Here is a 16,774-nt window from a genome sequence, read left to right as displayed (position 1 = left end):
GATGTGCAGTGAAATTAAAATGGCAATGCTCGCAGACTTTTGTGCAAAAGACAAACAACCAAACAAACTATAAACACAATCATAACACACATATTCTTTTACATAATAAATAATGGAAGGAAAAACGTTCAGTAGAGTTAGTCCCCTGGTGAGATAGGCATTTACAGTCCGAATGGCCTCTGGGAAGAAACTCCTTCTCAACCTCTCCGTTCTCACCGCATGGCAACGGAGGCGTTTGCCTGACCGTAGCAGCTGGAACAGTCCGTTGCAGGGGTGGAAGGGGTCTCTCATGATATTGTTGGCTCTGGAGTTGCACCTCCTGATGTATAGTTCCTGCAAGGGGGCAAGTGAAGTTCCCATTGTGCGTTCGGCCGAACGCACTACTCTCTGCAGAGCCTTCTTGTCCTTGGCAGAGCAATTCCCAAACCAGATGGTAATGTTCCCGGACAATATCCCTCCCTCAATATTAACCCCCCTCATCTGTTTACACCTATCACTTGCCAGTCTTTGTCCTGCTCCCACCGCTTTACCAGCTTTCTCCGCCCTCCCCCCCACCATCCGTCTGCAAAAAATTCCAAACCCACAATGTCGCCTGACCATTCCCTCCACAGATACAGACTGAACTGCTGTTCATCCAGAACTTTGTATTGCTTGAGATTAAACAGATTTAATTTGAGTCTTGCCCTACATTCCAATTCTCCATCCTCTGCTTACGACAAGAATTGCACTTTAAGCAACTAGCCCTCTTAAGAATCTATTTAAGTGTATACTTGACCGTTTACTTATCATGTTTTTTGCATTGATTGAAGCCCATTCCAACTCTTAAAATAAATGAAGGTTCCTACTTAAATCTATCATTGACGGGGCAGTGTGAAACTGGATGGGGAAAATAATCCATCATTTGGTTTTGTCTTGTGATAGCTTTGTATTTAAAAAATACTTTGGCCCAAAGAGATTTTGTAAATTGTATCACAGGCCTATAGCTCCAACCCACCACATGCTGATCATGTTACAAATTCACTGCACAAACCCAATGACCTTGTTGCTTGGATTCCTTGTTTGGAGCTTGAAATTTCATGGCAATCTTCAAGAGGACAAAGTCTAAGCGCGTGGCATTAAATTCTGTTTCTTTAGGAGGAAAGGAATTGCATTAACTGGTCAAGGTTCATCGCATTGAGAGTTTGGAATCAATGCTAAATCTCCAAGATACTGAAATCCATCCTTTTCCTGTGAAAATGTTGCCTCACTCAGACACCAACTGTTGTGTGTGTGAACCTTAGTTGTGAATGTAATTGGATTGTTTGTGCATGGGTAGCACAGCAGTCAGATCTCAGGCCTTCCCCTCATGCATGGTATACTTCACTGTCAGCACTATCAGGACCGGTTGTTGCCACTACGTACCAATTCTCCTCATACCTCATTCTGCTGTCACTATAGTGTGGCACTTAACAGAATTCAGAATTGAAATTAATAACATTCTATTCTAACTTTGCTGCAAAATCAGGTTAAAGGCATATGTTAAAGATTAACACAAAATGCTGGAGTAATGCCTATGTCCCACTTAGGAAACCTGAACTGAAACCTTTGGAGACTTTGCGCCCCACCCAAGGTTTCCGTGCGTTTCTCGGAGGTTTTTGTCAGTCTCCCTACCTGCTTCCACTACCTGCAACCTCCGGCAACCACCTGCAACCTCCTGGAACCGCACGGAAACCTTGGGTGGGGCGCAGAGTCTCCAGAGGTTTCCATTCAGGTTCCCTATTTAGATGTTTCCTCTCACCCACTTTTCTCAGTCACATGCATTATCAGCGTAGCCCAACTTCCTCCTCCGGCTGCATTGACTCAGCCTTTTGGCGAGTAGCTCGATCTGGAAATGCAAGATTGTAAATGCCAGGTGAAGTGTAACTTTTAGAATCGGTTTGCCGTACGCATTGGCTGCTAAATTTGGATGGCCTCCTCCATGGTCAGAGTGAGGGCCACCGGAAATTGGAGGAGTAGCACCTCATATTTCACTTGGGCAGTTTGTACCCCAGCGGTATGAACATTTACTTCTCAAATTCCAGGTAGTCCTTACTGTCTCCTCCCCTTCTCAGCTCTCCCTCTAGCTCCTCTTCCTTCCTTCTCCTCCCCCCAACCCTACATCAGTCTGAAGGAGGGTTTTGGCCTGAAACGTTGCCTATTTCCTTCACTCCATAATTGCTGCCTCACCCGCTGAGTTTCTCCAGCACTCCTGTTCATTTAGATACTTTTGTGATGGTCCAAAGCGTTTTGCAGTTGACAGTACTTTTTGTAATGTGATCACTGTTGTAATGTAAGAAATTCATCAGCCAATTTGTGTGGTTATATCCCACAAACAGCACTGATATGAAGACTTTGTAGTCTGGGTGGGACACGGGATAGTTCCCTTTCTCTTCTGAATAATCCTATGGAATCTCTTGCAACTGCTCGAAAGACCAGAAAGGGCCATGGTTTTGAATGTAGAAACAAGGAACTGCAGATGCTGGTTTACCAAAGAAATAACCAAATTCAGCGGCTCAGGCAGCATCCCTGGAGAACATGGATCGGTGACGTTTCGGGTTGGGACCCTTATTCAGACTGTTCAACATCTGAAGAAGGGTTATGACCTAAAACACCACCTGTCAAAGGACCTTGGTTTGATGTTCATCTGGGAAATGAAAGGCACCTTTGGCAGTGTAACACTTCCTAATGCATTGAAATGTCATCTTAGATTTTTGTACGGCTAACTTTCTTGATGGGAAGAGTGTTACCAACTCGTCTATAGGTGGGAAAACCTTTCTTATTAGCTGCAGAAGGATGTGAGCAATGTCAACTATTGGGATGTGCAGAGAAAATTAAATGAGTGTAAAATAATTTAATTGTTAATTTGTGACATTGGTGATCCTGAGAATGGATTTGTGCATTAGTGAATGTGTTATTGAATCATACAATATAGAGTACAGTAACATCTACTTTTTGTTTAAAGATGCAGATAAATATGATCACAAACTTTGCACTACTATTTTGAAATGGAGAAGAGAGTTTAGCCAAACAATGCTGGTGGCTGGCTGTGTTGCTTAACAGGGTTTGGTTTTACCTAATTTAAATTTTGGAAAATTGCACTACAGTGCTTATTTTATGTACTTATTATATATTACAATGCTTATGAATATTTAAGTTCAAAATACCAGTGAAAGGCAAAAGCTGAAAATGGAAAGGATAAAGGGAAAATCTAAAATTTAGTTAAGCTTCATATATTTATTATTCATAATGAATTGTTTTTGTGTAAGAATCGTGTGTGCAAGCTTCACTTTTGGATTTAAACAAACATTCCACATTGTTCCTGCACAACTATTGAGAAAGTGCTACATTGAAGAGGAAGCCTTCTGGTGCAGTTGACTAAGGTTGACTAAATATTTTAATTTTAAAGAGCAGAGTTCTCCTAGTCCGACCTACTATAGGTATTTATTTTTAAAAACATTCCCCGTGCAAAGTTAATTAACTCATTTTGCTATTTCATTGTTGAATCATACTGCACACAAAATGGTTGCTGCTTTGTGCCTACATGGCATTCCATAGTGATCTCTACTCTTAAGTGCGGGTCTGTACTGTATTAGGAATTTAATACAGCATTTTTATTAGCAGTAATTTTATCTGTCATATTCTGCAGACGGTTTATTATTTGATTTTTGGAAAAATTCCTGGCAGGTTTTTTGATGTTTCCTAATCGTGCACATAGCCATGCCGTAGTAATAATTCCACATTATCTGTGTGGTTAATTTTAAACTTCTCCTCCCATAAAGAGTTTTTTTCGTGCTGTAACCTCTCACCCACTTTTCTCAGTCACATGCATTATCAGCGTAGTCCAACTTCCTCCTCCGGCTGCATTGACTCAGCCTTTTGGCGAGTAGCTCGATCTGTTCACGCTGGAAATGCAAGATTGTAAATGTCAGGTGAAGTGTAACTTTTAGAATCAGTTTGCCATACACATTGGCTGCTAAATTCTGAACAGCAGTTGGAGTTTACAGGTACAATACATTATTTTTCTTAGAAACCGGGTGTACTGATTTAAACTGCAGGAGCTTGATTGAAATGGACTGATAAGATTTCTTTTTTTTTATTGACTGCTTCCTACAGGACTATCCTACACTTTGAATAAATTATCAAAGTTATGTGGAAGATATAATTTGGTATTGCTGTTGACCATTGATCAGTAAAACCAATTGCTTATTGACCAAGTGTTCAAGAAGGAACTGCAGATGCTGGAAGCTAAATTGCTGGAGAAACTCAGCGGGTGCAGCAGCATCTATTGACCAAGCTCCCTGAATGCCTTAGACACAAGGAACTACAGATGATGGAATCTTGTGTAAAACACAGAGTACTGGAGTAACCATGTCTGAAGAAAGGTCCTGACCTGAAACGTCACCTATCCACGTCCTCCAGAGATACTGCCTGATCAGCTGAGTTACTCCAGCACTTTGTGTTCTATCCCTGAATGCTTTAAACTTCCAGCAGCTTGTTATTTGTGGTATTCCAAGGAAGTTTAATTGTGTTTTTTGTTTAATGATAGTGGTCTTTTGGCTTCAGAAGCCACAGGCTATTTTTGTTCCTGCACCATTATGATTGTCAGACAAAGTTGAGTTAAACAAACTGCAGAAGGTGTCATAACCAAGTCAGAAGCTGTCCTTCCCAGAAAGAGTTTAGGCAGCATGAGGGTAATTCAGAAAAATTATGTAATCTGCTATTTACATAACATTTAATTGATATGACCCACCCGTTGTAAAAGGGCTACTCACTTTGAGTATGTGAGATTCTAACTCCTGCCTTTGTTCCATTATCATGTTGTAACAAATAGATTTGAAATGTATAGGTGTGACTCATCTGTTTATTGGTAGAAAAATGAAGTAGATATTGAAATATATTTTTACACTTGGCAATAGACTAGATGTTTGTAAATTATTCATGTAGCTGGCGGAAGGAATCAAATAACTTCAGCATCAATGCAGATGAAACAGTATCACCAATAATAAAGGTAGGCACAAAATGCTGGAGTAACTCAGCGGGACAGGCAGCATCTTTGGTCAGAAGGAATGGGTGATTTTTCAGGTCAAGAAGGGTCTCTACCTGAAACAATCAACCTTTATTATTGGTGACACAAGAAAGCTGGAGAAACTCAGTTTCACCTACATTGATGCTGAAGTTCCTTGATTTCACATTGTTTTCCCTTCTGCTGCATCATTTCCTCCTTCCATGGTCAGAGTTGCATTGTTCCATTCTCAGTGCATATGATCATGGAATACTCTTGGAACTTGCCTCTTGAGATGTCTATTGTCATATTGTCTTACTCTTATATAAATGACAATATTGAGCAGGGGAGTGAAAGTACTTGAGAGTACAATTGTACAGAGAAACTGATGGTAACCAAGTTTGGTTACACTATGACAGTTATGAGTCAGCTATTGGATAATTTAAATTTGTATGCTGTGCCATAAACATGTAGATTCCAGGCTCAAGTGGCTTATTCTTGACTGGGATAGCTGAGCATAAAACACTTCAAAATAATGGGTGGGTAAAATTGAGGCGGATTGTGAATTCGCATCCACTTGTTCTTTCTTAGCTCGCTCATTAAGTATGTTCACTTAAAAAGACACAAAGTGCTGGGGCAACTCAGTGGGTCAGGCGGCATCTCTGGAGAACATGGATAGGTGATGATTTGGGTTGAGATGCTGCCTGACCCACAGAGCTACTCCAGCACTTGGTGTTTTTTTTTGTAAACCGGCATCTGTAGTTCCTTGTGTCCAAGAATATTCACTTAGTGGTTTGGCTGAGGGTGGGGCAGAGATTGATTGTGCAAGTATCCAGCAGCCTCAGTAATGGGGAAAATGTGCTGATGTTCCTCCAAATGATGTTGTTGTGGTATACAGTATGTCAGATTGTATAAATGCAGATCATATTCATATCTGAATATGCTGGACATTGCTGCTTAATGCCACAAATTGTGTTTGATGGCATGATCTTTGAGGATAAATTTGTTGCCTGCATGAAAGTTAGACCATTAAAAAAAATTCTGAGCAGCCAAGATCTGCATCGATTATTATGGATAGTAATTAATATTTCATGATTGGAGGAGCTATCTGCTCCTATAATTTTTTTGCTAAATCATTGCTATGCTGGTTTTATTTAGCCAAGCATTTTGAAAAATAAGCTGACAGCAAAAATATCTCGCAGAACTATTTGACCTGGTCTCCCTGTCAGCATGGAAAAGGGCCCTTAAAACATCTACATCCATGCCAACCTTATTGCCCATCAATGCTAATCCCATTTGCCCATATTATGTCTTGCTGTTGCAAATGCTTGATCATGTATCTTTATCGTGTATCTACACACTAAATTATTCGATTGTAATCACGTATTGTCTTTCCGCTGACTGGTTAACACACAACAAAAGCTTTTCACTGTACCTAGGTACACGTGACAATAAATAGACTGATAAAAAACTGATATCTAAATGCCTCTCATGATAGTAATTGTATGTAACTCCATCACCTCTGACGGTGGATTCCAGAAATCAACCACTCTTTGTGGGGAGGGAAAAAATCGCCCCTCCGGTCCTCTTTCCTCTCACCTTAAGCTTCTACCCTCTTCTTTTTGAAAGCCCTTCCATGGGAGAAGAAAATGTTGACTATTATCCCTGTCTATGCCTTTCATAATATATTTTGGGGAATACATAGAACAGTATACATGGCACCAGGCCCTTCAGCCCGCAACGTCTGCCGAATATGCTCATTTAAACTAATCTCTGCTTGCATGTGATTTCTATCCCCCCAATCCCTGCATATTCACGAGCCTATCTAAACGCCTCATAAATGCAACTACCATCATGTTAGGCCGCAGAGCAACTGGAGATACGATCCAGAAACCTCCATCTACCACTTCTTTAACTGTAACTGATCTTTAACAGTTAATGTCGCTGCCTCACAGTCCAGAGACTCGGGTTTAATTCTAATCTGTGGTGCTGCCTTTGTGTTCTCTCCATGATTGAGAGTTTCAGTTTAGTTTATTGTCACGTGTACCGAAGCTAGCCCAGAACAGACAGGAGTGGAGGACCTTTGTTGCTGCCCTACATGCCAGAAGGCATATTAGGCAGTAAGTAAGTAAGTACCGAAGTATAGTGAAAAGCTTTTGTTGCATGCTAACCAATCAGCGGAAAGACAATACGTGATTACAATAGAGCCGATTACAGTGTATAGTTACCTGAAGGGAATAACGTTTAGTGCAAAATAAAGCCAGTAAAGTCCAATCAAAGATAGTCTGAGTGTCACCAATGGAGTGTTCTGGCTTCCTTTAAGTTCTAAGTACTGCTGATAGGTTAATTGGGTACAGTCTATAGGTAGGCAGCGAAGAAGAATCAAAAAGGAGTTAATGGCCATTTGCGAGGTAAAATGGGAGAGTTGCAGCATATGTATCCTCCACAAATTAAAAATGCCTGACTTGTATACAGCACTTGTACACAGCACTTATACAAATGTGCTGTGGGCTATGCAAGCATCTTCTGCCATGTGGGAACTTGGTTTGTGGCAACATCTTAAATGCCTGGTTTAACCACACATTGCTCTCGGAGGGCTATGTTTGTTTTTAAACATACTGCTGGACAGCCGTATTTCCAACTTGTGAATTGTACAGGTTACAAATAGTTCTCGGGAATGGAACCTTGTTGTAACCTAGGGAGGAGCAGTCAATAAGATGAGTCAGACGGGATTGGATCACTCTGGGGACAGGCATGGATCCGGTATGCCAAACAGCCTTCTGGGGAATAGGAGTAAAAATATGCATTTGAATGTGCAGTTTTTTATTTTTGTGCATATGGGGAAAAAATATGATTTTCTCAAAAAAAAATGTTTCAAATGAGACAGAAGGAAGAAATTGGATCAGCAGGAGATGGCTGCCATGATTGCTTCTAATGGATGACCTTAATCTTGTTTTAAAGGTAGTTGCATAACGTGAGAACATGGCAGAAGCACATCAGGCCGTTGCCTTTCAGTTCACTGTCACGCCAGAGGGCATTGACCTACAACTCAGTCGTCATGCATTGAAAGAAATCTACCTATCGGGCATCAGGTCCTGGAAGAAGAAATGTAACAGAATCAAGGTGAGGGCTTTGCAATCCGAATCTGATCAACCCAGAGACTAATACATTTTGGAAAATTATTTTAAAATTGTTACTCTAGATCAAATTACAATTAGATGCCATGACAGATGGTCAAATGTACTGAAGGGTTTTCAATGTCAGGCCTTTAGGTTACAACAACCAAAAATATTTGGCCGATGTGGCCTCCACTAACTACGAGCCTCTGGAAGGAGCAAGCCCTGAAAAACCCTCACCTTCTAGTTAATGATAAAAGCCTCACTTTTTGGGTGATAGTGCCAAAGAAGAAATATACAAGCTAATTTGAAAAAGGCTGGAAAATCTCCTCAGCTATTATATTGTAAGGGGTTGTGTGGTTGTCATTTTTCTATAACTATATTACTTAAAAGAAAAGGTCTGAAGAATGCAGATCATTTAATATTTGATGTACTGCTGGAAGATTTTGGATTGAGCTATTGTTTTCCCACTGCAAAGTGTATTATGCAATGCAACATATTGGCTCCTTTCCTGTATTATTTTTGTTTAATCAATGTGTTTCCTTTGCCTCTTTTCAGAACAATTTTATGACCGGTGTTTATCCAGCTAGCCCATCCAGCTGGATTTTTGTAGTGCTGACGGTAGTAGGTACAATGTACACAAGAGTTGATCCCTCCATGGGCCTGATAGCCATGCTTCGAGAACATATTCCTCTAAGGTGAGTGAATATCAATAACTGGCACGTCAGTGTACCTCATAGTCACACTGATACTTCATTGGTACAGACTGACTTTTAGATGCTAATTATCTTTTTTTTTAAGTGAAAGACAACCTAAACAAATTGGCTATGTAACTTTAAAAGATATGACAATGAAGAACCAATATTTAATGTTTGCAGAATTGATATACAGTTTACAACATGTGTCTATCCTTCTCTGGTATAGTATCCCAAAAAGAATGCATCTATGGCTAAAAAATCTTATAGATAGTATTGAATCTCTAAAGTCAAAGAATTAAAGGAATGGGCTTTTAATGTGGCAAAAAAAAGTGAAAGCCGGACTATTGGAAACTTTCAGAATTTGACAAGAAGGCCAAGATACTAATAAATATACCAAGGAAAAATAAAACTGAAGGTTACTCGAGTGAGGATGGGGAAAACATGGAAGATAAAACTTCATGCGTGTGTGTAAAGGAGACTTTTAGCAAATGAAAGAGTTCTTACAGAATGAGACGGGAGTAATTATACTAGAGATTAAGAATGTGGCAGTAAAATTAAACAAATATTTAATGCCAGTCTTCTCAGAACAAGGCACAAAATCTTTTTACACTTTTGTATATTAATGGGTATCTCCGGTTCTTTGTTTCTACATTTGTAACAGAAGTACAGATATGTTTATGAGGTGAGGTAGGAATTGTACTTGGAGAGTATTATTCTCCAGACAAGATTGAAAGGGGATCTCATTGAAACATATGATTCCTTATGGGGGTTTGTCTGGGAAGATATGGAATCTAATAGAATCATAAATTTAAAACAAGGGGTCATGTGAGTTGAGAAGAAGCTTCTTCATCCAGAGGGTTTGTATCCTTGAAATTCTCCATCCAAGAGAACTGTGGTGAATTGTTAGGTGAACATATTTAAGATGGAGATCAGTAGATTTTTATGTTAAGAGAATCGAGCAACTTAGGGATACTTCACATCTCCGATCCATTGGATGATAGAGTAGATATGAATGAATGAATGATGAATGAATGAATGATGAATGAATGAATGAAATGAATGTATGAATGAATGAATGAATGTATGAATGAATGAATGTATGAATGAATGAATGATGACTGAATGAATGAATTAATTAATGAATGAATGAATACATTATACCTTATTGTCACCTGTTATAAGTCGCAATGAAATTCTTTGCTTGCATACCCAAGGTATGCAAATAGTCTTACAAAGTTACAAAGTTCCCCCGTGCCAGGCCCCCCTTTGTTCTCCCCATCCCCCTCTCTCACGGTGGTACCTCCCATACCGGGTCTACCTTTGTTCCTGCTGTGAATAGTATTCTCCTGCTTTTAATTTTATGTTTGCTCCCAATCACACACCAGGTGCAATTTACAAAGACGAATTAAACTACTAACATGCATGACTTTGGGATCTGAGAGGAAAGGAAACCAGAGAACCTGGGGGGAATGTGCAGGTTACGGGGAGAATGCACCAGAGGTTCGCATTGAACGCAGGTCACTGGAGCTGTGTGAAAGCTGCCCTACTGACTGCTGCCTTGTGGATAGTTGAAATATTTGTACCAGCTGTTGTATTCAGTCTGTCATTTTACTTGTGATCTTTATATTAGCACTGAAATATTTTAGGATGACTACAAATTCTTTATTTGTACAATTGCTCTTTAACATATAATACTTTTGTTTATCTTTTGTAGACGATATATGTCACATCATGGTCAAAGCATGGTGAGCGCTATGCTCTTTGCAACAGGATTATGGCTTGCACTGATTTTTGTTATGCGGCAGATCCTCAAAACTCTTCTCTCCTACCATGGCTGGATGTTTGAAGAACATGGCAAGGTGTCCAGTACCACCAAAGTCTGGTTTGTAAGTGCTGAAGCCTCAACTAATCAATATCTCAAGAGAAAAAAATACATTCTGCCCATATTTCTCCCAAACCACAAGCTTGTAAAGATTCTGACTCTTTTCTGGAGATATAGCAACTGATATTTTTACTTATATTTACAGTCTCTTCGGCCCACCAAGTCCATGCCAACTATCGATCACACTTTCATACCAGTACTATGTTCTTCCACCTTCACATCACTCCCTAAACACATTATGGGCAATTACCTACAACCCCCAACATCTTTGTGAGGAAACCGGAGCACCCAGAAGAAACACACGTGGTTATAGGGAGAATATGCAAACTCCCCACAGACAGCACCCACGCTCAGGATCGAAACCAAGTCTCTGACACTGGGGCAGCTCCTCTACCAGCTGTGCCACCCTAATTCTTGATACGTGCAAGCATTGAGTAGGATTATTCACCAAGATATCCAAATTTGGAACTAATTCTGTGCTCATGTCTCCTACAAATGTGCACCAAGAAGTATCTGTTTCACAGGCATATTAACTGACTTACTACTTTCCTAATCAAAGGTATTATTTCCAATTGAAATACCCTTGCACCACTATGACTGAAACCAGCCAAATTAGCTGGAGCGTCATTTAATCTTGGGATCTTTGACTATGCATTTTAATTTCTCAACATCTTGCCCAGTGGAATTTAGACAATTGTTAGGCAGCCTGAGTCATTTTCTTCGCCACATTAAACTCAAATGGAAGAGTCTAATGAGACACGGATGCAAATATCAATGTAACTGAATTGCCCGAGCGTGCTGGACTGGATTGTTCTAATGTAGATGCTCATGTTACACTTGCGGGGTTTGATTCAGCACTCTTGCATTAACTAGGGGAAATTAGGAAGTCCCCACTTGACTCACTACCTGATGCCGTATAGTTCATCTGAGGCTAAGCCTAGAATTTTGGAGTATTTCCATAGTATCGGGCCATGGGGAGAATTAATCTTCCAGACTTGCTGTCCTCAATCACTATGCAGACGTTGTGTGAAGATAAGTGAACACAGATAGAAGATTGCAGTCTGATTTATTTAATATGTCGGAAGGAACTGCAGATGCTGGTTTACACCAAAGATAGACACTAAATGTTGGAGTAACTCAGCGGGTCAGGCAGCATCTCTGGATAGGAATGGGTAATGTTTCGGGTCGAGACTCTTCTTCAGATATGAATGAATAAGTGAATAACTGATATAAATATTTAATATATGGGAAAGAGCCTAAACTTCATTTAAATCCAGTGCTGATTGGAAAAACACCTCAAGGAATTAATCCTTCACTCAAGTAAGGATTAAAAATGAAAGGTAACTTTTGATTTCTGATTCTCTTTCAGACACTAGTGAAGATCTTCTCAGGTCGGAAACCAATGTTATACAGTTTCCAGAACTCCCTCCCTCGCCTGCCTGTTCCACCTGTACAAGACACTTTACGAAGGGTAAGTGGAAGACTTTAAAGGTCAAGCAGAATTTTAGTGCAGTTATAATCTTATGGCAAAAGCAAAGCACTTGAATTCACTCACAGACTATTCAATTGTGAAATCCTTGTATCATTTAAACTTGAGACACTATCACTGTCCTCTGGGGAGTAAATGAAATGTTGGTAATTGTTTGTATGTTTAGATCAAGGAATGATATAATAAGAGCTAAGGCAGAAACTCGGAACTGGGCCAGAGCTGATTATTTAGGGGAGTAAAGGATGGTGGGATCTGTAGCCAGCATTTATTCTGTGTCATTCAGTTTGCAAACAGCGATGGGAGTGCTGAGTAAGGAGCTGCCTTGAAGGCCACTTAGGCGAAGGACAACGCTTATGGACCTGGAAGATCATATTGGCTTTCAGTGTGCAATACCTGTTTGATAGCATAACTGACGCTTTTGGAGCTCAGTATTTCCAGTTAATGAACCCGCTAAAACATAATGGACTGCAGAACACGTTCAGCAGCAAGACTATGCCCTACTCTCTCCTCCATCTTTCACAAGTGCTATTTAAATAGTTAATCGACTACTTTCAGGCTGGTTACTTTTTGATTTCTTTTTGTTGTTCGATTATGCCGAAATCAAGAGTTTCATCTGCTGGTGGGCTAAAGCTGACTGAAGTTTCTTTATCTGAGTTTCTTCAGACCAAAGTCTGAAGAAGGGTCTCGACCCGAAACGTTGTCTATTTCCTTCACTTCATAGATGCTGCCTCACCCGCTGAGTTTCTCCAGCATTTTTGTCTACCTAAAGTTTCTTTATAATCTGTTTGCTTTCAGTCCGTGCAGATTGCCCTTAGGAGTGCTGTAACCGTAAAAGAAGGGGGTGGAGGGCATTCATAGCTGTTGAAGCTGCTAGTAGTAGGAGGATGGAGACAAAAGTGCTGGAGAAACTCAGCAGGTGCAGCAGCATCTATGGAGCGAAGGAAATGGGCAACATTTCGGGCTGAAACCCTTCTTCAGAGGAGATTGGTAGGAGGAGATTGGGAGAACATCAGTCGGAACCAAAACTGCCGTGGCTGTTCAGGCTATAGTTCTCCGACCTGAACCGTAGCAAGGGATTGAGTCTGAAGATGAAGGATCCGGACCTGAAACATTGCCTATTCACCCCTTTCACAATTACTGTCTGACCTGCTGAGGTATCCTCGCACTTGGTATTTTACACAAGATTGCAGCATCAGCTAATCCTTGTGTCTCCATGAGACATCTCTTTATTTGCTGGGGAAATTTCAATCAAATCTGCAGTGATCCACACCCACAATATGCTTCCCCTTTTAAGATGTGCAGGCTGGAATTCATTATTGCAGACCACTATTAACTGCATTTGTCACTTAGTAATGAGCTCGCCACTGAACAGAACAGAGTCGTGCAGCTGCAGGCTGCGTGGTTAATTTGCAGGCAGCTTCAGGAGCAGCAGATATTTAATTTGTGTTGCTTTTGCCTGTTTGTGGTCTATCAAATCCACGTTCCTCATTGGATAGCAATTTCCAAATTTAACAGGATTCTTGTCAAATTTCCAGGATAAAAACCTAGGTGAAATTGCGGGATTATAAAATGATTCCACATGTTAGACAATGCATGATCCCAGCATTAATTTCAACCCAATCATCAACGTTTTTTTTATTTTCAGCCCTTTTTTCTGAAAATGTAATTAAATGTTCACAACATGAAGTCTCCACTTGATATTACTTTTATTCCACATATATATTGACATTTCTTGCCCACCTTATGGTGAGTGTTTGAATCTGTTCTTTTCTTTCCTCTCCCCCAATATTTCCTCCCTGCTCCTTTCAAGTTTCTGGAGTCTGTGAGGCCCCTGATGAATGACGAGGACTTCAGACGGACAAAGGCATTGGCTAAAGATTTTGAAAGGAACCTGGCACCTCGGCTACAGTGGTACCTTATACTCAAATCGTGGTGGGCAAGTAACTACGTAAGTTGAAATGCATCTGAATGCTCTCTAAAAATATTAATAGCATATTTGTCTACATTAGTACCAAATAGAGATTAAAGCTCTGCAGTGCTCATCTTTGTAAACTATGAATACTGATTTGTCTTGCCTGACAGATGCCTGGGTTGGGAGTCCTTGCCTTTGAATTGAATGTTAATTGATTCTGCCTGTTTAATAGGGAAAACCACTTATTATCATAGAATAAGCTAAATATGTATTGGGGATTTTCAAAGTCATTTCGCTCATAACCATCTAAACCTGTCCTATCAATGTACCGGTTCAATAGCCTCTTAAATGTTAGGAGTACCTGCCTCTGGACTGTGTATCTGGACTTTCAAAAGCCCTTTGACAGACTCCCACACAAGAGATTTGTGTGCAAAATTAGAGCACATGGTATTGGGGGGTAGGGTATTGACATGGATAGAGAACTGGTTGGCAGATAGGAAGCAAAGAGTAGGTCCTTTTCAAAATGGCAGGCAGTGATGAGTGAGGTGCCTCAAGGCTCTGTGCTGGGACCTCTGTTATTTACATTATGTATTAACGATTTGGACGAGGGAATTAAATGTGACATCATTTAATTCCTGATGACACAAAGCTGGCTGGCAGTGTGAACTGCGAGGTGAATGCTATGAGGCTGCAGGGTGACTTGGATAGGTTGGGTGAGTGGGCAGATGCATGGCAGATGCAGTATAATGTGGATAAATGTGAGGTTAAAAAGAGGAGGTACAACAAGTGTGCTTGTCCATCAGTCACTGAAAGTAAGTATGCAGGTGCAGCAGGCAATGAAGAAAGCTTATGGCATGTTGGCCTTCATTGTGAGAGGATTTGAGTTTAGGAGCAAGGAGGTCCTACTGCCGTTGTACAGGGCCCTGGTGAGACCACATTTAGAAGGATGAAAGTTAGAAGGATGAAAGGCGATCTTATAGAAACATATAAGATTTCTTAAAGGATTGGACTGGCTAGATGCAGGAAAAATGTCCCCGATGTTGGGCGAGTCCAGAACCCCAGGGTAAGAATAAGGGGTTGGCCATTTAGGTTTGAGATGAAGAAACATTTTTTCACCCAGAGAGTTGTGGAATTCTCTGCCACAGTAGGTAGTGGTGACAATTCATTGGATGTTTTCAAGAGAGAGTTAGATTTAGCTCTTAAGGCTAAAGGAATCAAGGGATATGGGGTACTGATTTTAGATTATCAGCCTGATCATATTGAATCATATCATACTGGCTTGAAGGGCCGAATGGCCTACTCCTGCACCTATTTTTCTATGTTTCTCAACTACCTCCGGCAGCTCGTTTCATATATGCACCACCCTTTTGTGTAAAAAAATAAAGTTACCCCTGCTGACAAATGAATCGGAGATGATGTGAATAGAAAGGCTACACAGCTCTTTAAATCGCAGAATTCCTGAAAATAGGAGCCCGTACAGTAACACATTGCAAGGGGATAAATATTTGCAATTGAAGCTAGAGGAGTGAACTGGTGGGACTGACAGGAAGATTTTTCTACAGATCCAAACACGGGCATGATGCGTTGATGACATCCTTCAGTGGGGTCACACTGATAAAGATCTGCACTTGTACGAGCTGGCCAGTTTTTCATGCACAGAGTAGTTGACCAATGTTGTATAACGTTAGTACCTCCACCAATGTAAAGCATTTTGGCCACCGAGAGTTGTTTTTTAAATGTGCTATAGAAATAAAAGTGACTTGACTTGACTTGACCACTGAGGACACTGTAGAATGATGGCCCCGCCAGTTTGAAATTTCAAACCAATTTTAATTAATTTGTAGCAAACTTTCTGAATTGGTGAAAGCTAAAAAACATTGTGATTGGGGGTTATTTGATGGTTTTGTCCTGGTATTACAGGTGAGCGACTGGTGGGAGGAGTATGTCTATCTACAAGGGCGAGAACCAATCATGGTCAACAGCAACTATTATGCCATGGTAAGGACTTCATATGAATATCGTGTAATTTGAGGGACAAGAGCACTGAGATATAGGATGCGGAGGAGAGGAAAATGGCTGTAAATGATTTGGTGCGTAATGTTCTTAATTATGATGGTAAGAGTAGAAGTTTTCCTATGTCTCCCCGATTTTTTATATGCCCTTCTCTGTATTGACTAAATCAGAGGGCATGTTTCAATGGTACTCCATGTTCAGTGATTTGCTGTCACACAGTGTGTGTCCCTAGGTTAAACTTGGACGCAATTAAATTGAAGCTAATCTACTACCCCCCCCCCTCCCCCTCTATTAACATATCTTGAGCAGAGACCACTGGATGGTGGCCAGAAAAAGCAAGCGTCACTGATTTATTTTCTCCTCCCTTATTGCTTGCCCCCTTTTGAACCTGGGAACATTGAGGTACTGTGGCTCAGATTCATTCCAATCCCTATGCTATTGGGATAGGGTGGAATTTTTATTATGTGTTCTGTTAAACTGAGAATAATGGCTTTACTTTCTAACTTCAGGATTTCTTGTATGTGACTCCAACCACCAGTCAGGCTGCACGTGCTGGCAATCTAGTCCATGCTCTGCTTCTTTACAGACGGAGACTTGCTCGTGAGCAGGTCCAACCGGTAAGTTTTTGAACCTCTGCATGACTG

At 40.6% G+C, this 16,774-nt stretch overlaps 1 protein-coding gene across 5 annotated transcripts in view; it reads left to right on the top strand.

Moving 5' to 3' along the window:
* The window catches only part of LOC129713966 (carnitine O-palmitoyltransferase 1, liver isoform-like), a 63,161-nt gene that overhangs the window by 11,863 nt on the left and 34,524 nt on the right, over positions 1 to 16,774 (top strand). For 3 of the 5 annotated variants that reach the window (XM_055663395.1, XM_055663397.1, XM_055663398.1), the window contains exons 2-8: positions 7,982 to 8,143; positions 8,695 to 8,834; positions 10,549 to 10,720; positions 12,086 to 12,187; positions 14,016 to 14,153; positions 16,038 to 16,115; positions 16,640 to 16,747. In XM_055663395.1, the coding sequence (XP_055519370.1) occupies positions 8,003 to 8,143; positions 8,695 to 8,834; positions 10,549 to 10,720; positions 12,086 to 12,187; positions 14,016 to 14,153; positions 16,038 to 16,115; positions 16,640 to 16,747 (879 nt within the window). In that variant the 5' untranslated portion in view covers positions 7,982 to 8,002. Of the gene's footprint in view, positions 1 to 3,868; positions 4,023 to 7,981; positions 8,144 to 8,694; positions 8,835 to 10,548; positions 10,721 to 12,085; positions 12,188 to 14,015; positions 14,154 to 16,037; positions 16,116 to 16,639; positions 16,748 to 16,774 lie in introns of those variants that run through there. The other 2 variants (XM_055663399.1, XM_055663394.1) reach the window with 1 other exon arrangement.

This window comes from Leucoraja erinacea, chromosome 37 (genome assembly GCF_028641065.1).
Source record: "Leucoraja erinacea ecotype New England chromosome 37, Leri_hhj_1, whole genome shotgun sequence".
In the NCBI taxonomy this organism is placed as follows: Eukaryota; Metazoa; Chordata; class Chondrichthyes; order Rajiformes; family Rajidae; genus Leucoraja; species Leucoraja erinaceus.
This window is presented reverse-complemented; position numbering and strand designations above follow the sequence as displayed.